The sequence below is a fragment of the Scomber japonicus genome, chromosome 14 (genome assembly GCF_027409825.1).
Source record: "Scomber japonicus isolate fScoJap1 chromosome 14, fScoJap1.pri, whole genome shotgun sequence".
Classification (NCBI taxonomy): domain Eukaryota; kingdom Metazoa; phylum Chordata; class Actinopteri; order Scombriformes; family Scombridae; genus Scomber; species Scomber japonicus.
Window position 1 is genome coordinate 9084386 of NC_070591.1, and position 26355 is coordinate 9110740.

The 26355-nt window shown below is 39.9% G+C and overlaps 1 protein-coding gene across 1 annotated transcript in view; it reads left to right on the forward strand.

Moving 5' to 3' along the window:
* Positions 1–17654: 17654 nt before the first annotated feature.
* ehbp1 (EH domain binding protein 1) overlaps positions 17655–26355 on the forward strand; it is a 167907-nt gene continuing 159206 nt past the window's right edge. Inside the window, exons 1-2 of the mRNA XM_053332881.1 lie at positions 17655–17974; positions 18614–19145. Of these exons, the coding sequence (XP_053188856.1) occupies positions 19042–19145 (104 nt within the window). The 5' untranslated portion in view covers positions 17655–17974; positions 18614–19041. The remainder of the gene's footprint in view (positions 17975–18613; positions 19146–26355) is intronic.

Sequence of the window (26355 nt, forward strand, 5' to 3'; positions counted from 1 at the left end):
CCACTCTTCTTGCACACACACACACACACATACATACATACATTATGCAAAAACAATTTAAACCCTGTAGGGGCTGCAGAAGGCTGCTGGCATCAACTGGCTGTGCACAAAGATGAAAACACAGGAGAAAAGTGATCAGAAAACTCTTTGAACCCTTCAGGCTGAATGGCTCTTTTTCCTGCGGCGCTTTAATGAAGGAAGAAGAAGAAGCTGATATTAATCATACAGAGCACTTCAGACTCCAGCAGTGCAGTAGAGGAAACAGAGAAAACAGCACATACTTCAGAGCTTAAAATGGGTTTTATTTTCTATTCCTAAGGTTGCATCTTTACATAATCGAGAGTATTTAAAGATGCAGCAGTGGTTATTACGTGTAGTCTATATTTTTATTATAACAATGTGAATGAAGCCTACAGCGAATTACCACCCAACTCTGCAGCTCTCCTGGGCTTTAAGGAGTTTTACAGCGAGTTTTTTAGCTCATTGTTAAATTCTCCAATAGCTCTTTCGCTTGTTTTATTTCATTTATTTGATATTTATTTGACCATAAAATCTCCTGATTGAGATAGATTATCGTTTTTACAAGGTAGACGTGGCTGAAAAAGCTGCTTGCAATTATAGGCGTCACAAAATTACATAAAAACACATCCAACACAACAAACCAGGACTTGACAATACATACACAAACTTGACTCCTTAAAACAATTACATTCCTTATGAAACATTTTAATGTGATGCTTGAATGCCTGATGTGAAGGTTTCCAGATGAAGTTTAGGGTTTGCAGGTTTAAAGCAGAATGAAGGGACACTGAAGGTTATTTGTCCAGATTAGAGGTTTTTAAAGTGGGAGGTGGGTCTCTCAAAGGGGGGCTCCAACAGTTTCAGGGGAAGCTAAGTGAATGGAAGTGGAAAAAATAGTAGTCACAAAAGAGAACACATTAAATAGCCTGCATAAATGTGTGTAATTTGAAAAAAAGAGATAATTCAAAGATACAGGAATCAACGAATGTCTTAAGACTGACTTTTTTTATGTATTTGGTGTCATTTTAAGCATGCAAAACAGTAACATTAGGCTCCAAGCTTTGTCTCAGACTTTTAAAAGCCCTAGATGCTAGCTGTTAGAAGCAGGAGAAAGCATTTTGGGAAATGTATCAATAATGGCTTTGAAAATGAAAAGGTACATCTGATCTTTTTCATTAATGATACATGTTACGGTGATGCGTTCTTACTCTAGTGTTCAATAAAAAAACACGGAGATGAATAATAAAGAGGAAATGCTGAAGGTGAGCTTTCCTCATAGTCTAATGGGACTGCAGAGGGGTTTTATGAGGATCTTAATAAGCTGAAATAAAGAGACAGAGACCCACATCCTCTCATGTCCTTCTCTTTGTCCTTCTTTTATTCGTCTACTTTCTCTTCACTCTAACTTTCCCATCTTTTTTTTCTGACAAAACCTTCACACATGATCCATTTTCAGTTTGCTTTGTAGCCACCTGTGCTGTCAAAGCATAAAGAGAGACATAGAGAAACATGCATTTATTTAAGAAACTTACTCTCATTTTCCAGACTGGAACAAGTGGAGGAAACAGTCAGTCGCAGTGAGAGTGGCGGTTGCTTTGGGAAGGATGTAACATGGAGGGAGTGAGTCACCCCCCTGATTCAAATCTCCACTCTCCAGCTAAATCAACCTAAATGCAGGAAATGTCTGTTTGTTGATGTTTAAATGCCACCGTACAACAGGTACTTTCAACCCAGAAATACTGAGATTCATGCCTCCACCAGCTCGATATAACGGGGGAGAACTGAACAGAAACACGGCTTTCCAGTATCCCTGTTACAGTTTTGGCCTAACTAATGGAATAAAGGTTAGAGAAATAGACTCAACCACTCTTGACTCTGGACCTGAAGGATAAATCTGGAAGGGGAAAGTGGCAGAGCTTTCTACTCCCTCATTACCATCACTGATGAGCAAGGCCCTGAACGCTCCCTGAGTGCTCCTGTGGCGTTGCTCAATGGCCAGCTGATTGTGATTGTACTGGGAAGCTTCCCAGTTAATGTGTGTAATTGTGTGAGAGTGATCAGGCTGATCCTGAAAAAATGCAAAAACACAAATTCAGTGTCTTTTCTGCTGTAGTCTTGATGTGAGGAATTGTACAAATGAGGATATCTACCATGGTTTGAGGCTGAAGTTGATGCAAAAATATGTTTGAGTGCAATGCCAACAATGGCCACTAGATGCTGGATTAAAAAATATCATTGTCTCTAATTTCCTCCCATTCAAAACGTGCAACTTCGCTCTAGAAATAGGTCATTTTTTATTTCAACAAGTCATTAGGGTCTAAATTGTTGAATTCAGGTGTGCTGGTGGTCATATTTCTGTTTTAGATCTGAAGACTTATAGTAGCCTTAAGGTCTGCCGTGTTGGCGTTAATTGACAGCTGTGATTGACAGTTCACTCACCTGCTGTTCTATCTGCAGTGAGTCGGACTATTGCTGTAATATTACAATACATTTAATGTCCTGTCCTGGTAGCACCATTTAGCTAACGTTAGCCCAAGTGTGCACCAGTCAATATTGCTGCTCTGGCCCAAGGTAGCAGAGTGTGTTTCCAAAGCATGAAAGGCAACACCTCACACTCCTTATTTGGTCCTGGCACCCATCATAAGCCACAGCTCTGGCCTTCAAACCAGTGGTGGGACATCACACTTCACAGTCTATAATTCAAATATATATGAAAAGATGTATGATATTCAGTAGAATCTATTATCAACACAAACTCAGCAGGTTTTGTGCTTCTTTCAGGATCTGCTAAGAAAATCAAACCCTCAACTCTGCCAGAGGATGATGCTCTCCACCCGCTGAGTACTACAGCTTATAAAGAAACATTTAAATAAAGAAGACTTATTACAGTAATAATTATCCTTGTTAAATGTGAACCCCTGAGATGCAGTGTTTACCCAACACTGTCCTGCTGAATTGTACCTACCTCTGAACATCACCATGAAGCTTTCTCTGCTTACAGGTGAACACAGAGGGGCAATTTACTGCAACACAATGTCCTGAAGGTGGAGGCAGTTATGATGGATGATCCACCCCCCTGGTTTTAATGAACATATAGTTTACAGCTTCTCAGTGGGTGTTTCTGAGGAAGGAAGTTGTGCTCTAATTCTCTGCATCCTTTGGGGAGAGGAGGAGAAATAATGAAGGTAGGAAACAGAAGAGAAAGGAAGAGAGGAAGTAACGGAGAGGTGCAGGCAAAGAAAGAGTTGTGGAAAAAAATGATAAGAGGGGGAGAAAAGAGTAAAATGTAAAGGACATTGGAGTGAAAAATGAGGGAAAGGAAATGCGGTAACAATCAAAAATGGTCATTACAGGCAGGCGGGGAGTGGAGGAAAAGAAAGAGAAGGGGGTCGGAAATGCGAAGAAGGAAATGAGGGTATGAAACAGAGCGCCTCCGGAGAGTTGTAGCCGAGGATATCACCACCCTGACTCTCGGAGAGGAGAATATCAAAATGCAAAGACTGCAATTCAGAGAGTCGCTGCAGCACAGTGTGCAGACTAACAATGTGCTTTTGACATGACTCCACCCTGCTGCAGCACACAGGAGAGGGGAAATACATTCAAATACTGCAGAACACTGGTGTTATACTATATACATCACATAGGTTTTTTTAATGAATACTGAAATAAGCCTGAAAGAGCCTGTTAAACAAGCTCAGAGGACACTTCATCATCCATAAAGACACAAGACAGAGGTGAAATGTTACAGTATCTGTGACCTCGACAATATGACGAAGTGCCCGATGCTGCCGCCCCCGCTCCTCCTGTCCTCTTGAATCATACTGACCTGAAACAGACTCAAATAATAAGGAGACTTTCCAGATAGAAACGAGCAAGTGGTGCCACAGAAATGTCTATTGTCAGTTGCTTTTTTGGCTTCATAACGAGGTTTTCTTGCAAACAGATTCTGCTTCATTATAGTTTTTTCCTGGCAGAGCTGAGCAGGGATTGTCACAGTTCTTCTAAAATAGTTTTAAAAAGTGAGATAGTGAGATAGTGAGAAACGGGCAATCCAGTGTTCAGCAGAATTATTCGACACAAATGGAGTTTACTGTAAGTTCAGTCAGGAAGATTTTCATTTCTATGCTCATATCTGTAGTTTTATTCCTTTAACCATCTGTCATTCCCATCCCTCACACATGCTCACTCTTTCCTTGGTGTCAATTAAGACTCTATTTTTAAATATGTATATCTCCCTCTTTGCTTTAATGCTTTCACTGTGCTGTTTTGCTCACCACCTCCCCATCACTGGCCAGTCTGAGCAGATTTGTCACTTTATCAGCCTCATCAGCCAGTCTGAGTCATCAGAAGTCATCAGAGTCTAAGCCTTTTGTCAACTCTTAATCATCAAGTTCACCTTGTATAGCAAACAATTCCCTTTGCTTCATTTGCTTGTCTCACCTGACTAAAATAGATGTCATAGGTTTAAGGGGCATTAGGTCACACAATGTCTGATTCAGCCTCAAAGCTTGTGTGACCAAACCACTGAGCTCTTAACACTAAGATCTGTGCTGACTAAGACTTTTTAAATGTTTTGACATCCCTCTTTTGTAACTTCATCTTTAATCAATGAACAGCTACTTGAGATTCCTTCCAAACGTGTGGGGAGTTTTGAGGCAGTAAATCTGAACAGCCTGACAGCTCTGCACCTGGCTGATCAATGTTTGATTAACTGGCACTTTAATTGGTGATTCTGGTCCTGCTGTTGCTTTGGAAAAAGATAATTTATTTCCTTTAGATGAATGTTGGGGTAAAGATGAGAAAACTTTTCATGAAATCGTGATTGTGGATCTCTTTAGTTTCCTTTCTGAAACTGTCATGATTATTGATGATTGGACACAGCTCAGTGAGAAAACTATTCCTAAAAGAAAAAGAAAGAAAAATGTCTTGATTCATCTTTCACTGTCAGCACAGCTACCCTTCATCTGTCATACTTTCTGGCAGGTTAAAGCCTCTCCTCCTTCAATTTTCGTCACCTTACATCTTCTCTTACACTCTCTTCTTTCAAATACAGTGAAATTCTTTAACACCATCTTCTGTTTGTTTTCACCCCGCTCTTCTCCCTTCTAGCCTTTTCCCTCAGATGACATGACCTGCGTGGTGACAGACATCGCTCTCCCATTGCGTATCTCAACCTGCGTCCGCCTTCTCGCTGTGTCAAAAGCAAACAAACACAGTAAAGTACTCTGTATCTTCAGCCTGCTTTAAGAGCTTCAACTAGGATAGTGTTTCAGCGTTCTGTTTTATCTCCCTCAATAAACACAGATGTGGTTTTTATTATTATTATTTCATGAAGGCAAGCAGTGGTAGAGTCTCTCAAGTGTCTCCCATCCCTCCTCTCACTGCTCATCCGTATTCCTGGATCCCTGATGGTCATATTTGTCTTACCTGTGCTGTTTAATATCAGTGTTACACACCTCAGATCGCACACACTCCTGGCAGGTTTTCTAAGATCGGTATCAAGTATGAAACTGTCAGTGATCTGAGCTGCAGCTGCTCTCATTTAAAGGAGAACTGACGAGACTAGAGACGATACTGTGGTTAAATCATACAACTATCTTCTCCTTCTCTTCCTTCCCTCCTTTCCTCTACAGTGAATTAACATAAAGCATTAAAACATTTTTCACATTTAAATGTCTGTTAGCATTGAATGTGCTCTACATGCTCTTTATTATCATTTTGAATGTTGTATAACAGAGATCAACCTACATCAAGTTCTTAAATCATTTTACATCCATGGTTATAAACATCTTGTGCCCACCTGGACCACAATACAATTTAATCTGTAACAATAGGTCAAAACAACCTGGACTGGACTATATTTCATCACCTGTCATCTTTCAGCTCCAAGTATGCTTATTCCCAGAGGCACTCGAGTTGAAAAAAGTGAAAAGGCACGTTCAAAACCGACTGATACAAAGGAACAAAAGGTTCATGTTGAAAGCTGTGTGTTTTAGGGATGGGTGGACACACAAGACCGGTGTGATTACTTTGCAATGAGAAAGAACAAAGAGACAAAGAAATCCCACTACGACACCAAACATTCCCATTTTGAGCAAACTATCACTATTTGTACATTTCACAGCATAAAACCATTGGGTATCATATAGATGACCCTGAGAAGAATGAGTGTGTATAGAAATTTAATCTATGAATGTAAAAATGAACAGTTAGTGTAAAAAAAAAACCCTCAAACTTCCTCAACAGATAATCCAAAGTTAAAAGCATCACAATACACATGAATTCATTAAATACATCACTGACTGAAGAACGAGTGCAGAACAAATCAATTATGACCTGATAGATTATTAAAAAGTAGTTCCACAATAACTTGAGGACTATATAGTAGATAATAATGAGTTACTATATATCAGACTAGGAGATATCACAGTATAATAATGAATGATGAGGTTATAATTAGTTCATAATTAACTTTGAATCAACACACTGACTTTCTTTATGAGTCTCTCCTGATGAACTCATTAATAATTCATCTAAATCATCAGGTAATCTTTTCATGCATCGTGGAGTAAAGTGACACATCCATGCTGAGTAGCTACTAAGTAAAACCTCATTACTTTATCTTACCATTATTCACTTCTTCTCTGAGCTTCATCACTATGGACCCACAACCTGTTTTTTTTTTTTACAATTAAGAGTTTTCATTTTCTAAGCTGTGTAATCTTAAACTTTGAAAAGATGCAGCGTCTAAGTTTCACGTCAGCTGTCAGTTCAGTCATGTAGCATAAACTGTTTGAAATTCACTTACAGCGGAGCCCGCTGTTAGTGAAAAGAAATGAATTGAATTATTCTGATTTAGTTACCCAGGAGGGTCGTGTTTGTTGAACATAATTGAGTTGGTTTGTTGTTTGCAGCACTTCAAACATTTGATTCTCAAAAGAACACGAGGTGAGGTTTGTCGAAGTCAGTCGCTGACAAAGTGCTTGTTTAAAGGATTTAAGTCGTGTTTCTCAAGAAGACAACAATGTTAACAATAGTTTATAACCATATCACATAATTATACTTGCAAATATACATGAGGAAGGGGAGGGGAGGAGGGGAGCGTTCTTGTCGCAGCTCTTTAGCTTCCCTCTGAGACCTCAGTTTCTCTCTTCAGAATCAGATACAAGCTGGGAGCAATTCGGTCAACCTAAACTAATGATCCGTGTCCATAACAGAGCAATCACCAAACCCAAAAAGAAGGTTTTATCATTTTTGTGGTATTTTTAGCTCAAAATCTCTGGAAAGTCTGTTAAACTCTGGGGAATTTGTTTTTACTCAGCAATAATACCACAAAAGTTGATTTATAATGTGATTATAGGTCAACGGGATCACACAGTCATTTCCTGCTGAGCTGCACAGTTTGTTACTTGGTAATGTGTATGTGCATTAAAGAAATCTACCTTAAATAATACTTTGACTTAGACCCTCATGCTTCATCGTACATCAGTAAGGTGATCAAGGAGTTTATTTGCTATAAACATGACTTCAGCCATACTATATTAACTCTTAACATCTGCCATGCTTTTAGCCTGGGAATCCAGATGTTAGATGTGAGCGCCCTCTGTGACCCGGAGTCAAGAACCATCTGGTTTAAGTTTCCTTCAGTTCAGTTTACAACAGTTAAGTGTGTAGCTGTTTATCTGATTTGTGCCACTTTGTAATGCCTCACGCACGAGTGACTTTGACTACAAGGTGCTTAAATTCGTGTTTGCGGGATTGTTGCTTGCTACGCTGTTTGCTAACTGCAGACTCGATGTCATCATGTTACTGTAGAGGGAGACACTGAAGACAACTTAAAACTTTGTAGCTGCAGTTCATCACTAAAAATATTATTCTGCAAGCTGGGATCACATTTATGCAGCTGAAATATTTTGGAAACAGGATAATGAACCCTTAAATCTGACCTCTGACCTTTGACCTACAGTGGAGGAGAGAATTTTGCCTCTAGATATCAAAAACATGTCAAAACATTATCGATTGATTTTAAAACTCCACAATACTAATATAAGACTTCAAAATGCTTGTGCCCATCATCGTGCCTCAGCAGATCATGTACTGGCTTCAAATTCCAACTCAGGACAACGTGATTTAATACAAGTGAACTGAAATGGAGCCATAAAAGTAATAATAAAACAGAGTGGAACGGAGTCTGTATCTTGGCTCATCTATTAATGGCTGATGTCTGTGTCTTTACAGTGGTAAAAAAGAGACAGTGATATGAGACGTTTTACTGGCTGAGCTGCTTGGAATGACTTACATTTACAACGGACCACAGCTGAGTTGCTGCTTTCCAAAGGAGAGGGAGGAGAAGGGTGTAGAAATATCTCCTCTCTGAGCTGCTGAACCCCCAACCCCCCGAGCTGGATCAGTCCGTGTTATTACACCTGCAAGCAATGAGCGGACCAGCGAGATCCGCTCCACACTGGAGATCAACTGAGGAGAACATTAGACCTTCTTCTGTTGAGCTTTCTCTCTTTATCCTTCACTTTTTTTTTCTTCTTTTGCTGCTACTTTTCTCTCTAGTCATCACATTTTTCTGCTTTTATTTTAAAGCTTATCAAAGCATGTTTGATGAGTGTTGATTCACTGTTTCGAGATTAAATGTCTCTCTTGAGGGTAGTTTGATAGTAAAAAGGGACTCCACACTCACTGCTCTTGTTCATCAAAGCCTTAATAAAAAGTTTCTTTCTCAAATATCTTCATAAACTCAAGGGTCAATATTTTTTACTACCACTTTCCTCCCTCATCTTCTTTCTCTATTGTTGATTTCTTTTGCTTCAAGTCTGTATAGAAAGCCAGCCAAGAGTACCTGCCAAGTCTTCAACTCTGCGCTCCTGCCTTCAATATGTTTGGACAGCCAGGGAGGGAAAAACTCCTGATAATAAACTCCAGAACAGATCAATTATCCCTGTGCCAATCTCAGTGTATGTGTGTGTGTGTGTGTGTGTGTGTGAGAGAGAGAGAGAGGGGACAGAGCGAGCTTTTCACAAAAACATCAGCAACTTTCCTGATTCTGCAGATCGTGCAGAACAGAGACGGGGGTTTCACGACCCGCATAAGCAAGTCAGCCAGGTGTTAAATAAAATATCTTCTGAAACTTTCCTTATTATCAGCACTCATCAGCGTGACTGCTGAGTCATCTAATACTGATATACAAGCTTTGTTTTACAGATTGAAAGCAGAGTCTGTAATTATGTATCTCATGCAACAACCTCTAGTTCATGTGGGACTAAAACATCACACATGAACTAACAAAAGTACACAAACATGATAATAAAAGCAAAAATTCACACTCAGACACTAAAAAAGATTACTAAGGGAACTCCTGGTTGCCATTAAAGTTGCCATAGCAACCAGTATAAGACCAGTCAGCACAGGACAGTATTCTGGTTATGTGTTGAAGAATAATTGGATTTTTATTTTTTATATTTTTGAACTTGGATATGCTAGCTGGAGTACTCTGGCATACTGTGACATATAAACACCTCATCCAGGTTTCTGAAGTCCATCTGCCATGTGTGCTGCTGGGTTGTCAATTCATGTTACTTTTGAAGTCAGTAAAACTAAACATTAAGGCGAATGATGTCATGATGATCAATGTGCTGAAATATGAAAAAGTTTATGAGAATTTTGTTATTTTTCTCATTTTTCTGTTGCTGGTGATCAGATGGAGAAGTTAAATCCAGTAGAACGGTAAACACAGGAAGCCAGAAACCAAACTGGGTAACAAACCGGTGGCTGAAATGTTGATGAATGAAGACATCAACATTTATGTACAGAAAGCTGAAGAACCAGGTTTCCATGTAAAAGATATGCCTCCAAACATACTCCATCACAGCGTGTCAGTGAACTCTCTGTAAGATTTCATTTATGTGTATATTTTTTGTGGCAAAGTGGAACTGAGTGGAGACATTTATTCTTAAAGTATTCTCCTTTATCTCCTGTAGCTTGGATTGTACCTCATTTGTTCTGCATCTGCCAAATGAATAAATGTAACTGTATACTGCGCCTGCTAAAAGAATCACTGCTCATCAACCGTGCTGTAAAATATTCTTTGTATGTCACCGCCTTTAGACACAGTATCTCTGAGAGGTGACAGAAGGAAAAACGCAAACACAGTGATTACAGTAACATCTGTACTGAGTTATATTGATGAAATGAAACTGACAGATGCATTTTTGCACCGTGAACTTGTGACCTCACCAAGACGCTGCAGCGACTGTTCCTCAGAGCACAACTGTTGTGAAATGAGGGAAGAGGGGATTTCACTTGGATCTGTTGCCTCATATCTTTGTGCTTTGATTTGACTTGTATGTGCGGCTCAGACACAATTTGCTTTCTCTCACTCCCTCAGCTCAACATCATAAATCACTGTCTACTTGCTGTCTCTAGGAATAATGCTTCATATTTAATACTATACAGACAGAAGCTGCTCTTATCTCTTTGTTGACAACAGCAGAGAAAATTTGAAGTTTTCTTCCACTGTGCATTTACTTTTATAGCCAGGGGGGGAAAAAGAAGAAGAAACAAGAACTTGATATATGGGAATTCAAAGCCACCTGCTCTGAGCCAAACATCCAATAAACTCATAAACATCTGATTCTTATGTTTCAAGCACCTCTGTTGCTATTTTTCATACTGTAGCGAGACTCTCACATATTGAATGCAACTCTTGACTAATGTGCTGTTAGAGTGGAGAACTAATACTGCTGACTCAAAGTGTTGAACCATTAACGGCTTGTACACTGTTGTGTTGACCATCCCTAAAACAAGAGAAGTGGCCTTGTGACTGGAAACAGGCCAACTCAAATCAGCAGAAATTCTCCGGAAGCGAAACGGGTAACACTCCCTCTTTCACTTGAAACTAACATGAATAATACACCCTCCCCTTCCCAAAAACAGTGACTATCAAAGACCTCCAGGTGTCTGCAAAATGTGTCCTCAGTCAGTGGTTGAAGACAAAAAAGTAAAGAAAGAAAGTCATTTATAAGCCCTAAAAGCTTCTGATCTTCACATCTGGATGCATTTTCAGATTAACCCCTAATAGCTGATCTTAATGTGAGATATTTGTCAATGTGTCAAGTTTTCCACTCAGAATGCAACTTGTTTTCTCATTTAATGGGGGAAAAAAGCACAATAAACAAACCAATCCAAGCTGAAGAAACATGACTTCGATTAAGTGAGGAATGATGAGAGAACACACACATGATCACACACACATTTAAAGTCATAATGCAGCATTCTTTGCATTAGCATAAGCAGTAACAATTCACATTCAAACCAAATCTGTGAATATATATTCTTATTCAAGTTAAGTTCTGAAATCCCATACAACTTTGGATTCTGACTATGCTGTATATATATATAAACACCCTACATTATTAAATATTAACAAAGTGCTTCATTTGATATCATTATCTTCAGAATTAGTGGTGAATGAGCTGTTTATTGCAGCCCACACCTGGTTTGTCCATCAGGGTGTCCGGCATCTTTTGCATACTTGTGGTTCAATTTTGTGGTTCACATACTTTTTTACAATGTTATCAACAATTATTCTTATTTTGTCTTTGCTTTTCTATTATTACTTTTATAACATATGCCTAAGCACAAGGAATTCATTACTGTGGTGTTTTTTCTAACTGAATTTCCCCAAAAATGCTTTTCTTGTATTTCCTGTAAATGAACTTCATGTTTCTGTATTTGGGCTGACACCACTCATACAAACAACTCAACTCTTCTCTTGTTTATTCTGGGGGGAGAAATGCTGTTATTGTGGCTAGAAAAATCTCACTTTCTGTGTGAGAGATTTTGGAAGCTTTAACAACTAAACATGATTAATGTTTTTATGCTTATGTTTCAGCATTTGCGGCGTTATGATTAATGTTAGGGGAGGATTTGTGGTCTGTGTTAAATAAGTCAACACGTCAAGACAAGTTTACTTTATTATAGCTTTATTCATTTATTAACTGAAACTGCAACCTTATCCTAGAAAGCTTTGCAAGCGGCATCTTTTATATCATAAATCTGATCTGCAGCGTGGACAGCATTGACAAATTATGACACGGTAAAAAACAAATGATCACTTTAAACATCACATTTAAAGTCCTGGATGTGTGCCTCAAATAACAAACACACCAAAGAGAGGCCAAGGCTATATTGATTTCAGCATATTAAACAAGCCCTGTGGTGTTGATTAATTACTTCCGGCAGAGAACCCTTTAATGATTTCATCCAGCCATCCTGCTGCTAATTAACAAGCTATTTAAAAAGGCCGACGGAAGTGACTAATTTTGGCTGGTGGAGGTGGAGATTCACAAAGAAGTCATTCTGCTCTCTCCTCTCAAACTGCCCGAGTGGCTTCCAAAAGAGCCCCAAGACAGCCATCCAGGGACTAATTTAGCCCTTTTGTCCAGGTTGTGTGAATGGAAGTGGATGGAAGTGGAGAGCTCTCTCTTGGGGAGAGTAACTGGAGAGTGACTTGTCTGCTGGACTGTCTCTGTTCATCCAGTGAGCTGATACCGGCTGACGCTTGTTCACTAATGATCTTGCAGTAGTGTGCTGATCTAGTGATGACTCCCGTGATTGTTCCCTTTCTGTCTGTCTCTTTTTTGCTTTTTTTTTTTTTTAACCAGAGCAGGTTAGCAACAGCACATCTATGTTCTTTTCTACCATATTTAAACTCTGACCCTTCTCCTTCACTCCCAGAGACACATGTCCTTTAATGGCCCATTTGTAATATTTCAGTCTGAAACTTATGAACACTTCAACCCAAATGCTCTTAACATACAGCTTAAATTCAGTGAAACATGCTTTTTTAAAAACCCTCTTTCAGCCTTAAATTTAAAAATAGCATGACTGTCAAATTATTTAAGCTTTTTTTTTTTTTTTTTTTTTGCACCAAATGTGTCGGCTGCTTAAAGAATTTTGTCATCTCTAGTGTGGAACAAAAATAAGCACACTGAACTCCTCTCTGCAGGTCATTCAAATGATTCAGATCCAGTGCACGCAGCAGATGATGGGATTTCAAACCATGACAGCTTGAGTAAACATTTATTTTGTAACCATTGTGAGGCAATACTGCCCCACTGCATATGAATTGCCCCTACTACTCTGCACCACTCTCACCGTCAGCATAAAATGAGAGAATGTGATGTATTGGCTTTCACTATCAGCAGCTAGCAGGCCATATGTAATCAGCACCATGTTTCTCCAGAGGAAAAGTGATTCTTCAGACTAGGGATCATTGTGCAGTCTGTTCACAGTCCAGCCCCCCACCCACCCACCACCACCACCACCACCACCCTCACCACCCCACCCTCTGGTTGAGCGTGGGTTTAATTTCACACAGACATGGATCTGATAACCGCCCAGATGAGTGTAAATGGGTAATTTGCTTTCCTTGAAACCCCATTCCACAGCAGAGACAAAAAAGATTAATTTAATTCTAATTTCAGAGTGATCTCCAAGAGTGAGGTGCTTTAACTGCAGGGGGTGTGACATTGCCACAAAGACGTATGTTGCAGAGAGTAAAGTGCCCATAAACTGTTAATAGAGGCATTCAAAACATAAAAATGCCTTTAGAGAACAAATCAACCCACTGCTCCACTTTTATACTGTCAGATATCATTATGAGATAATCATTTACATCTTGTTGTTTTCAGTTTCTCGCCACCTGACTTCTTCTTTTCTTCTAGTTCTGCTTAAGTTGAGATATTACCTACGTCTCCCAGAAAGCAGCCGCCGCAGAGAGCAGGTGCGAGCTTGTTGCTTTCAGTAAAAAAAGGTGGGGGCGTATTGGCATGTTTTCATGATCACACCTGTATCCCTTACCTAGTTGCAACATCTTGTGGCTGCACTGCATTCTGGTCTGCAGTAGATGGAGAAACCCCCTATGTCATCTTCTGTATTTGTAGATCCACTTTGGGAAAAATATAGTAGCCCATTACAAGGTGTGAGTCATCTAGCTAAAAATGAGAATTTAATCAACCCAGGAAATGAAACATTACCGATAGTTGCTTTTAATTTTAGCTTAGGGTTATTTTTTTTCTTTTCTTAACGAGATTTTGTGTTTTTTCTTTTTATTTCAACCTGTTTTCCAGGCAGGATGAGGGAAGGAAATAGCTGTCGTGATTAAATTTGCGTACTCAAATCTGTAACCAAAATCTAATATAAATGAAATCCATATTTAACCCAGTTGTGTCTGTGATGGCTAGCGATCACAGAGGAAATTGCCACGCCCTTTCATCCGTCTGTAACTTCAATCATCCATCTGTAAAAGACAAAGGCTTCCTGTAACTGAGCGGCGAGCGACCGATACCATCAGACGCTCTGCCATGACTCGAGATGGTACAGTTCTAAGCAGAAGATGCTTATCTGGCTATACAAGCATGGCACTCACATTTCCACAAGGAGACAAGCACAGATAGATGGAAGGAAAAAGATATGACATGGTAACCCAAGCTGCTTTGGTAAAAAAGATAAAATCGCTGTTTGTTTTTTGGGCTTGCCTTGTTGGTAGATGAGAGATACTGTTTTACTTTTTGGAGAATTCCCAACTCATGACAATTCAAAACATGACACTATTCCCAGCGTCAAAATACATTGAAACCATATGTCCATACTGGGGAATATGTCATTTAAAAAAACCCAAAAAAACGCAACTTCACATTTTTTAAACATTTGGGTGGTTTTCCTCTAAACTCAAATGTTCACTTAAAAGGCTTGAGTTCTTGTTTTGCTTTTCAACACTGTCAGCAGTGACACTTTTGGCTATCTGTGCTCCACTGAAGTGGTTCAGACTCACTTGGCTTCTATCTAAAGGACCCTGCTTTGTTAGCAGGTCTTTTCAAGTGGTCTAACACCAAACGCTAGAGTCCCTGCGCTTGAAGTGTTGGCTTAGATCCTGGAGGAGGTGTTTTTGTTGGCTCTCCGTAGAGGGAAACGCAACGAGAGGGTGCATGAGCGATCGAGAAACACAGAGGAGTTGAGGTGTGAAACTTCTAGCCTCCCTGTGTAGTTGGTTGAAGACAATATCACTGCTAGCACAATCAATATAAAAGCCACAATAAAAAAAAACAACTATTCACTACAACTGAGAAATTCCATCTGTGTAGCAGAAAGAGCCAAAACGACAATGTGCTTTATAGTATTTGGGAAGCAAAAGGCATTTTATTGGAAGTCTAGCACCAGCAGAGGCTCTCATCATCATCGTTTGGGAACACACAGATTTTAAAAAATGTCACCAAAAAACTTCACACATGAGTGGCAGAGACGAGACGACTTTTACTCCTATAAATCAGCTAATCATTAATCATGTTGGTGCTCTCTGGGCACAGAGTTCACTCACTGCTGACAGTCTGGAAGTCTCACTTTCACTTGGATTCAGCACTTTCCCTGATTGGAAAGGTGACAGTATCTGGAAAGAGAATAGGTTTTAGCCAAATAGGGCAAATCTCAGTAGGAGAAGGGGGGGCAACACTCTTTTCTATTGCAGCCTATTTGCACATGAAATGATTCCCTGGCGTAACATTGAAGTTGTTATAGTGATTTAGAGATTACATTTATTTTGCTGCAGCATCGAGAGCGTCTGCCTTTTCTATTTTCCACTAATAATTGAGCTGCACTATAACAATGGAAAATTAAAAAAAGACATGATTTCACAACAGTGGGGGTGCAAATTAACATTTCTTTGCTTTTGGGATTTAGGAACAAAGAAAGAATGGAGGTGTATGTACTTGGGGTGCATACAGGACTCCACTTGACTTTTCCCACTCTCTCCCTCACTGTCCCTCTATAATACACTCTTTCTTTCACACAGATACACACCGGCGGGCTGGTCCTCCTATTGTGTTTTGTATGAAATGAGGCCTTTGCTGACATGTGGGCAGACACACAAAGCATCATTTAGCACCGGGTCATTTGTCACATCAAAGCATTCCTTGACGCATGGAGGGAGGCTCCCTGTAATCTGTCAGAGTAAAATGTAAACAGGCGACGCGGAGCAGCGGCATCAGCAGGCCCCCTGCTGTCAAATCGGCTCTGACCCTAAATCCTAAATTGTTCTCAGTTAACAAATACGGATCTGAATGAAAGCTGATATGAAGTAGTGCTTTGTGTTGTGACTGTGAGAGAGAGAGAAAAAAAGACTTTCATTTCAAAAACACCAAAGACTTTACAAACACCATAGTTGATTTTTCATTGTTCAGGGGCATTTATATTCAGCTGAAAAATGTGTGTTGCATTCAAAGAGCAGAATAATAGAAACACTGGTGCTGTGTTATTTTTATGTTAAACTGCATATCTGATTATTTCAATTGGGCTTTTAAGGCATCCATTGTGTCTCCAGTCAGACCTCTACCACCCAATCCATTGCAAAAAATAAAGAGAAAAACAGATGCACCCTTTTTTCTTGTAGCTTACAACCCTGAGCAACATATAAAAGGATGAAATATCAATTTCCTGTTATTAAATCCAGATCTTTTTTTGAGATTAAATTAATCTGCCTCATATTGTCTTTCCCTCGCAGTACTGGCGCCCCTTCCTTCTCCCTGCCCTGCTCTGCATTTACAAGCCCATGGTTGCAATCAGGGAGTGTGAGGGATGTGTGACTGCATGTGTGTGTGTGTGAAGAGGATGGGCTATTGATTTCTGATGGATGGTGGGTGTTTTATTTCCTCTTAACATGTGAAAAAGACCCCCCGGCATGCAGGACTACAAGGTTAACACTCACTTATTAACCTGACAGGACCAGGAAATGCAAGACTCATCCTCATTAGCACAGACCTGAGGGGATGAGCTTTGATGCTACAGTATAGGGTCCTGAGTGAACCAAATGTATTCAATGTTTTCACCCCAAATATTTCAATCATTCAGTCCGTACTATTTAAATAAAGTAATTCTGCCCTCACCCAAATGTTTTATATAGGGATAATAATATTTTGATTTTATCATTTAGCCTAAAACTTTGTGCCTATACAACAAAAAGATATTTTAATCTTGTGAATGTCGAGTTTTTAGGACAGCAGCAACAAAAACACTCCACATGGAAAAAACGAGAAAGCATTTGATCCACACTCCCAGTGCAGAATTAAATGCCTTTGATTGATGTTGGATTTGACCAGTGTGTTAACAACAGCCCAGAAATGCCTCATGAATCAGTAAACAAGCTGTAAATGGCACAAGAATCCCACCAATGAGTGGTGCCCGGGGGCGTTTTTTCTCCAGGCTTCAGTCATCCAGGCGGCAGCAGCAGAAATGATGGAGAGGCGAAGCTGCGTCAAGCTTGACGAGATAAACACAGAACAAAACCGGAAGTTAGGGGATTTGCCTTCAAAATAAAACAGCTCGGTCTGTTAACTGGCGTAAAAAAGAGCAATAAAGCCTCGATTTATTCGATTTGGAAAGAACATAGCTTTAGGATTAGTTAGGAATAGTTATATTAATGATGATACCTGATCTTATTTCATTTAGCTAGATGTAGCTTAATTACTTATTTTATTTTGAAATACCCGAGTGTGAATCTTGTGTGTTAGCTTTGTGCCAACTTTACACACAAGCGGGGTGATCAAACTATCAGTAACTATCGGACTACTTTGCCGTGGGAATACCTGCCGGTGGGCGGGTTGTACACTTTTGTTTAACTTGGAAGTTTTTTTTAGGTTGGGGAGGGGAGGGAGGAGAAACTCAGATTAATGTCGCTTTGTGTAAATGTCTTCAGTTTTGACGCTGTCGTTTACCTGCTGTGGACTCGTACCGTGTTGTGATGGCTAGCAGGCTAGCTGCTGCTGCTGCTGCTCCAAAGAAGAAGAAGCAGCAGGCGATAATTAGCTAGCAAAGCGGCTCGACAGTTCGCCATCTCTCCTCCACAGATAAGGCCTCTTAAAAGGGATAACACTTTGGCGTTCACGGTGAGGTGAGTGTCATATACAGGCGGCACCGTTAACCTAGTTTTCACGGCGTTATAATAACTCGTTAGCATAGCGGTTGTTGAATCAGTCCCCGGCTCGGACTATTCCCCGGATTCAGATACATTCCGGCTCGGGTTATTCCCTGGATTCAGAGACATTCCGGCTCGGACTATTCCCTGGATCCAGAGACATTCCGGCTCAATATATTCCCATGTTTACAAAAAAAAATGTTTATTGGTTCTCAATTTCGGGTGACGGTGCAGGTTTTTTTTCTCCCTGCAACACGACTTATTTATAGCGTGGTGTCAGCTCTTCTTTTGTTATTGTTACAGAGCAATATATTCATATATATATACATTTTGTTTTTTAAATCATCAAACAGTTAATAGCCAGGCCGGCACACCGTGCTGGTAGTAGTGTCCTCCACATTCTTACACATTAATATACAAAGTGTGGATACAACTGTAGTGATTTCACAGCTGCAGTGCTACAAGCTGTCCATATTGGTAAAAAGCTATCACTCGGACAAAGCATCCTTTATATATATATATATCGGATGTTTATTGTGGAGTTACTTATCGTTTTAAACCTTTATAGTGTAGCTGTTGCTGTAGTGACTGTCTCTCTTTCTTTTTCTTTTGCAGGATGAAAATCTGATGTTTTTTTTTTTTACCCCAGTGGATTACTCATCACCATGCCCTTTGAAATCGTGGAGTGATTTTCTTGATAACATCATGCACGCCGTCAAATCAGATCTCGACCGCTGCTGCAGAGATTTTTTGTCTTTCTTACATTTGGATTTATCTGGCAGCTCTTAAGAAGAAGAAGAAGAAAAAAAAGACCAGCAGAAGACGCGACTTGGATGTGCAGTCTTATCTCTCTCTCTCTTTTTTTTATTACCAGTGTGCTTCCAGTGAAACATTAGCTATGTGTTTACGCGGGTTGGATATGCTCAGATACTTATAAACACACACTTAGCGTGAATTCGTGCGAAGGAAGCCCCCCCCCCCCAAAAAAGAAGGAAGTCCAGGGCGGGATAGGTGCACAGAAACTACCCTATATCCAAAGAAACATGGCTTCGGTGTGGAAGAGACTGCAACGTGTGGGGAAGCATGCCTCCAAATTTCAATTCGTGGCTTCCTATCAGGAACTGATGGTGGAATGCACTAAGAAATGGTGAGTTTTTTTGGGTTTTTTTGGGGGGAGAAGGAGGGGGGATTACAGGCAACCACAGTGCTGTCATTTAAGCCCCATGAAAACTGTGTGTCTCTGTCTATGCTGGAATGCAGGGCTCGTTCCTGGTGGCCATAATTCACACACACAGGCACTCAGACTCTCTCTCTCTCTCACACACACATACACACACACACACATACTCCCTCCTTGGTGTGCAGGCATGTCTGCATGCTGGGAGGGGCCCCGGATGCCTTGTAAAATTGCTATGGTCTTTTCTCGTGTGCACCAATGTTGAATTTGTTTGGTTTTGAGTCTTGAGTAAAAAAGGTTGGTAGGCAGGCAGAGACAGATTTTCCCCCTTCTTTAACCTGATGCTGGGCTGGGCTGGGCTGGGTTCAAAGCTGCCCTCCTCCTGAAATGCCCCTTGTTGCAAAACCACTATAACATCTTTAACAAGCTCCACGGATGCTGCTGGGCATCTGATCTTGACCTCTGACCTGTTTGGAAGGAGGGAAATTAAGAGATTATTATAATGGTGGGAGAAATCTTGTTGGCTCATGCAGGATTATGGGATTTTTTTTATCATCAGCTATCTGAAATTGTTTAAATACTATTTATGAAACATATACATCCAGTAATAGCCATTTAAAGTGTCTATTTTGTTCATACTGATATAATAACCTAGACTTAAAAAGACTAAACATAAAAAGCCAATACCATTACATCCCTTCGTCTTCTTCTGGATAGCTGTTAGAAATAATGACATCAAATTATATTGTTACATGGATTTTTGCCTTATTTTAGCAGCTTCTCCCCACAGCTTTAGCCTCCACATATAAAGTACATCCATCCCAAAGACACTAATGTAGTAAAGAATGAATGAACGATATACATTACAGGGAGGTGGAGGAGGAACTATCAGGCGAAGATAAAGTAGAGAGAAGGATGGATGGATGGATGGATGGATAGATGGATAGATGGATAGATGGATGGATGGATACATGCAACCAAAACTTCAAGCCTGCAGGTCATGAGTGAAAAGCAGTGACTGGTAAAGCATAGAAAAAAAGAAAAGACATAGCCTGCAGACACGGATTCTCAAGCGGTTTGCTGTAGGCGTGACTAATACAGCCCCACACAGCTTCGACCTGGGACAGATGTTAACGTGTTGGAGAAAGGAATGAGAAAAATGTACATCTCTTCCCAGAGCAAAGGGTGGGTGGGCGGGTGGGCTCGGCTCATAGTCAGTAGTACGCTTTGTTTTGCAATCTGAGCTGTGAGTTTCTTTTATGTTATTCAATCCACATATGCACATTTTGTAGTTCCTTATTTTAGTCCTTATCTGTAGTTTTATGTAACAACAGTGATTTATAAAGGCATAAAATCTAGATTTATCAACCACTCTGAGCTTCAAAGTGTCTCAGATTTCCTTCAGATACTACTTTTAAGTAGACGACTACATATTATAAAGTCTGTTACCATGTTCGCATTTGTAGTTGCTTAATTGAGTTCTTATCTTAATTTAGTTTTTATGTAATAACTGATTTATAAAAGCATACAATCTAAATTTAGCAACCCTCTGAGATGCAAAGTGCTCAGATTTTCTTCAGATGCTACTTTTTTGTAGATGACTACATATTATAAAGTCTGTTATTACGTTCACAGTTATATATACGCATATCTAGATGCTTAATTTAGTTCTTATCTGTAGTTTTATGTAGTAGTAGCAGTGATTTATAAAGGCATACAATCTAAATTTATCAACCCTCTGAGATGCGTAGTGCTCAGATTTTCTTCAGATGCTACTTTTCTGTAGACGACTACATATTATAAAGTCTGTTATTATGTTCGGGGGTTAGATTATACCCATCTCATGCTGCCACCAGCCAGTGTGTGACGCTAATACTTGGCTTAAATGTCAGTTTTCCTGTATAAAATAGGATTTGTAAAAAATGTCTGATGTGAGAAATGTCTGCCTTTTACATCCAGTGTGTGCATGTGTATGTGTGTGTCTGTGTGTGTGTGTGTGGCTATCTCTGTGTGTGTGTGTGGCTGTCTCTCTCTGTGTGTGTGGTGTTGCATGCCTGGATAGAAGTGTGTGTGTGTGTGTGTGTGTGTGTGTGAGAGAGAGAAAGCGTTGGCTCACGGTTTCTGCCTTCCTTGGACTTCATCAGTACGGTATGTTATTGTTGCAGTGGAAACTTTCCATCTACGCCGACTGGAAACAGTCCCCAGAGCTCCAGTAGATCTCTAAAAGTGAATTTTAAGAAGAAAAGAAAAAACCCTACAGCGCCGCTTTCATTTTCAACAATCAATAACAGGAAGAAAAGACCGGACACTTTAATCTGTACGAGTGATCTCATGCATGTATGTGTGTGTGGTGTGTGTGTGTGTGTGTGCCTGTATATGCTTTTTGAATGTACATTGTGTAAAAATGTAAACAGTCATTTTTATACTCCTGTCTGGCACTGAAAGGCTCAGTCGAAGCAAACCGGTAGGTTACAAGTTCAAAGGTTCACATGTGATTCCCATGCCTTAGGTGTGATCAGTTGTTCGTCTCTACTTATCATGTGGAGGGTGGTGGTGGTGGTTGGGGGGGGGGGGGGGGGTTGGGTGAGTTTGCATGAGCGTTTTCATCCATCCAGCCAGACTGAATGTTTTTTGATGTTTTTTTAAATCCTCTGTAATTAGTCAGGTAATTTGGCCTCTCGCTGGATTTCTCTGCGGGGAGCTTCACTTCACCTGGGACATTTCTTCAATTACATTTTCACGTCTTAGTTAAGATGAGTGCTGTCTTCGTAGATTGAAGTTTTAACCCTCACATACTGTTCACATTCTGACCCAGTCACAGAATTTCCTCACATAATTAGTCTAAATAACAAACTTCTGAACCACAAATCATTCATAAATAACTCATCAGTCACGCATAAATGTGATATTAAATCCTTAATAACTCGGGCTGATATCGCGATTGCAATTAGATTAATCGTGCAGCACTAGTATCGAGTACCGATTAAGTCTGAGGAGATGTTAAACAGGAAGTCATGCTGCTGCTAAAGCTCCACCAACTTTTCACCTGCTGGCTGTTCTACCATACCATCCAACCAGCCAGTGATATTTAAACGTATTCCTTGGTTGCTGTGTCGCTGGATGTCCCAAAAACTCCCGTCATTGAGCATTTCACACTACAAGATTACAAAGCAAAAAATTGAGGTAAAAATCCCACTGTAGTGTAAACTTGGCTTAAATGAACATATTGAACTAGTGGCAGATGCAATGTGTGAGAAACCACTCTTTACGTGTTCAACCGAGCAGAGCAGTGATTTCACCAATTCAGAGGTTTAACTTTACTTTCACCCTCAACTTTTTCTTCTTCTACAAGCCAAACATTTTTAATAATATTTTTTCATCCTTGTCAGATAGAAAAAAAACAAAAGCGGTGACCAAAGGAGGAGCCTTGGCTTGGCGAGTGTCCTGTAATGTTTTAATATTTCTAAGATAACGTCAAGTCTTTATCTGAGGCCTAAATGCTGTCGACGCCAGTGTGTGGAGCAGAAATACAGAGAGAGAGAGAGAGTTAGCATTCCTCTCACATAGCCACATAGACGCCAGAATCAATTCAGACTAACCATTAAAACATTAATGAGTTCAGTGTTTGTGTTTGCCAGTGAAATGAAGCACCATTCACAGTGTTGCCCCCCCTCTCTTTGAAACCTGATATCGAGCATCTTTCATTAAAACATTATTTTCTGTTTCCTCTCATCTGTAGCAGGTAGGACATCATCTAATCTAATCAAATCTACTTGGCACATGATAAATAGATACATTAACCTCTGTATAGATTGATAAACTGACATGTTTATTCATTTATTAACTCAATTGAATGTCTAATCTGGTTAATTTTCTGGTCTTTTAGATGCTTTGCCTCACATGTTTCTGTGATAGCTGCTAATCTGTAATTCTGCTAATCTTCTAACATCACTCTTAGATTATTTCAGTCACTGGATGACTGCTCCACTGCTTTATATCAACTTGGCTGCGTGTGTGTGTGTGTGGCTGACTGGTTGACTAACGACTCCATAATTATCATTAGTGGCGCAGTGAGTCGTTATCCAATAAAACATTTCCACTTCAGCAACATAATGGAGAGAGAGTGAGAGAGAGAGCTCGATGAGATGAGAGGAAAGTTCAGTATCCAGGCTAATGCAGTACTTGACAAGGTAATAAAGTACTCATTACATTTTTATACTAACTGATGGAGAGAGAAAAAACAAGTAGCAGGAAAGTTTTAAATAATTAAAAGTCAGAATATGAGTATGTAAAATCATAGAAAAAGGTACAGTTATGAAATATGTCAGGATAAATCTCTGTTAGGAGAACTAGCTGAACTATCCTGCTTGTGGATGTATAAAGTAAATCTATAGTCTAAATCTGCTTCAGCATTAATCAATGAATCAAACTTGATTTATATAGCAGCTTTCATAAAGTTAATGTTGTTCAAAGTAGGCTTTACGCCGATCGGATCGGCCGATATTTAGCATTTTATTTTGCAGATGCTCCTGTTGCATAGATTGCAGATGGCTTGTGTTTTATCTGTCTCATTTACTCCGAAGAAGTTCCACACCACCGACATTTGTTTGAATCCTGCAGTTCATTTTGAGCCCTGTCCAGATGTGACGGACAATAAAGTTTTTTGAATCTTGAATCATTAGCTGTCAGATTCAAACAAACATGTGGGTGTTGTGGGCAAACAGATAAAACACAAGCTATTTGCATCTGTGCAACACTAAAGAACCTCGTGGGGAAGCGTCTGCAAAATGTTTCAATAGCACAAATGTACCTGGATAGGGATACGAGGAGGAGCACGGCGAGTTTAAGAAACGGAGCATGGACAAAGAAGACGTGATCGGATCGGTGATCCGATCGGTGATCGGTTTATTTAAACTCACTGATCGGTGATTGGATCGGTGATCGGTTTATTTAAACTCACTGATCGGTGACTGGATCGGTGATCGGTTTATTTAAACTCACTGATCGGTGACTGGATCGGTGATCGGTTTATTTAAACTCACTGATCGGTGATCAGCCCCAAAAATCCTGATCGTGTAAAGCCTAGTTCAAAGTGCTTCACAGTTCATTTGCAAAGCTGATAAGAAGACAGAACAAGTGTAGACCAACGACAATATAAAGACAAGGAACAAAAAAAACCTAGACCAAATGACAAAGAAACAAAATTGATGTACTGTAAAAACCGGTGTTTAAAAGTAAAAGTGGTAAAATACAGAGAGAGGTAGGATCTGTGTATGATTAGACGTAACCATAACAATAACTATAACTTAAAACATAATGATGTGAGCGTCCACATGTACTCCAGCTGTTTCAGCAGCTAATGAAAATCCATAACTGCTGTTCAAGCTCAGAGAAACACACACACACACATTTTTGATAAGGTTTAAGCAAATATTGTAGCTCCATATTGGTGTGATGGAGCAGTTCAAGGTCCACCTGCCTTAATTGTCTAATATCTGTTTCCTTTGTCTACACTCTCTCACCTCTTTTATAACGAAGGATCAATTATGTGTGTTTTAGCATCATAGCCCTTATGTCATATGTGTTTTTTATTAGTCTTACCTGTGGAAAAGTCTGTGTTATATTCATTTGTTGGAAGACAAGTCCCAATATTTCAGTCTGCTGCTAAATTACAGGAACCTGTGAAGGCGAAATTATTTTTTATGTTAATATAGCAGCGTTTTTAGCAAGTCGTCATGAATATTGTGTCTTGTGTGAAACTTTATTTGGTGCTCTTAAATCAGTTTCATGCTCTTGCACACACGTTTATTAGGGTTTTACTTTGCTTTATTATGTTTAACTGAGTTTAAAACATCTGCTCGATCTGGTTTGAAAAGTTTCTGATCAAACTCTTCAAAGAGCTCTTATGTCAGGTAACATATGTGTCAAGTAATCATGTCAAGTAATGGTGAGACTTTTGTTATTACTAGCACATCGGCCACGTCTTTATGAAGGCACTGGGACTAAACTATGCTATGTCTGTTTATGATTATAGACACACACATAAATCAATGCCTCTCTTTCACTCTAATACTTTCCTTTTTGAAAATAGAAATTTGACGAAGACTCTTTCTGTTGAGCGTCTTTGGGTTTAAAAAAAAAGTATCTATCATAACAAAACATATCTGCGTCATAACTAAAGAAAAATGTTTTGTTTCTTTTTGCTCATTCTGAGTTTTATGGCCATCATAACTTTATTCGCAGGATGTCCAAAATAAACATTTCAAGAGTTCACACTGTCAACATGAGGTCAAAGAGGCGCTGAAGGTGAAGCAGAGGCCAGAAGAGTGTTCATAAACACTGATAAGGACTCAGCTTGGCTTTGATGATCAGAAACAATAACCGGCTTATTATGGCTCTATTTATTGCTGTTATATTAATACCGGCTAATGTAAACTGTGACTCCCTGCTCCTCCAGTCCACATGCTCATATGTCCTTAGGCAAGATACTTAACCCCAAATTGCTCCCAATGGCTACCCCAATAGTGTGTGAATGTTAGTCGTCTCTTTGAGTGGTTGAAGGACTAGAAAAGCCTTATACAAGCACAGTCAACTATCATATCCTTTACTCCTGTATGTGTCATTACTCTTGCCTCATATCTTGGATGATTCAACTCCTCTCTTACCTAAAAGAGTGCAGCAAGTGAGACATTTTTCAGTCCTTCGCTGCTACTATCATGAGCGGTGCAACTCAAACAACCAAAGACAACTCAGCATGAACTTTGGCATGAATATAACCCCTCTCTCAGTCTGTTAGTTTGCCCCCTGAGGCCGCTGCTTTAGAGCAAGAATGTGCTTTTTTAGTGTAGGTCCTCTTTGGCAAAAATACAGTTTGAAAACTTGGTCGTCAAAAAGCCCGGAGTGTCATCGCAGCTGACAGACATGCTGACACGCGTGCCGAGGATATGAGAGCGATACGCTGGAAAACAAGACAGAGGAGCTATTGATTACACGGTAATTCTATCCGGCTACATGCGCGCGTGGCTAATCAGGAGCGCTTCCCTCACAGACGCATGACGAGATGAGAAGGGCCGAGCAGCTCTGAGGAAGAAGAAGCTTTCATATCAATCACTGACTGTGCAGAAACACGCAAGACTGAGCACACACACACACACACACACACACACACACACACACACAC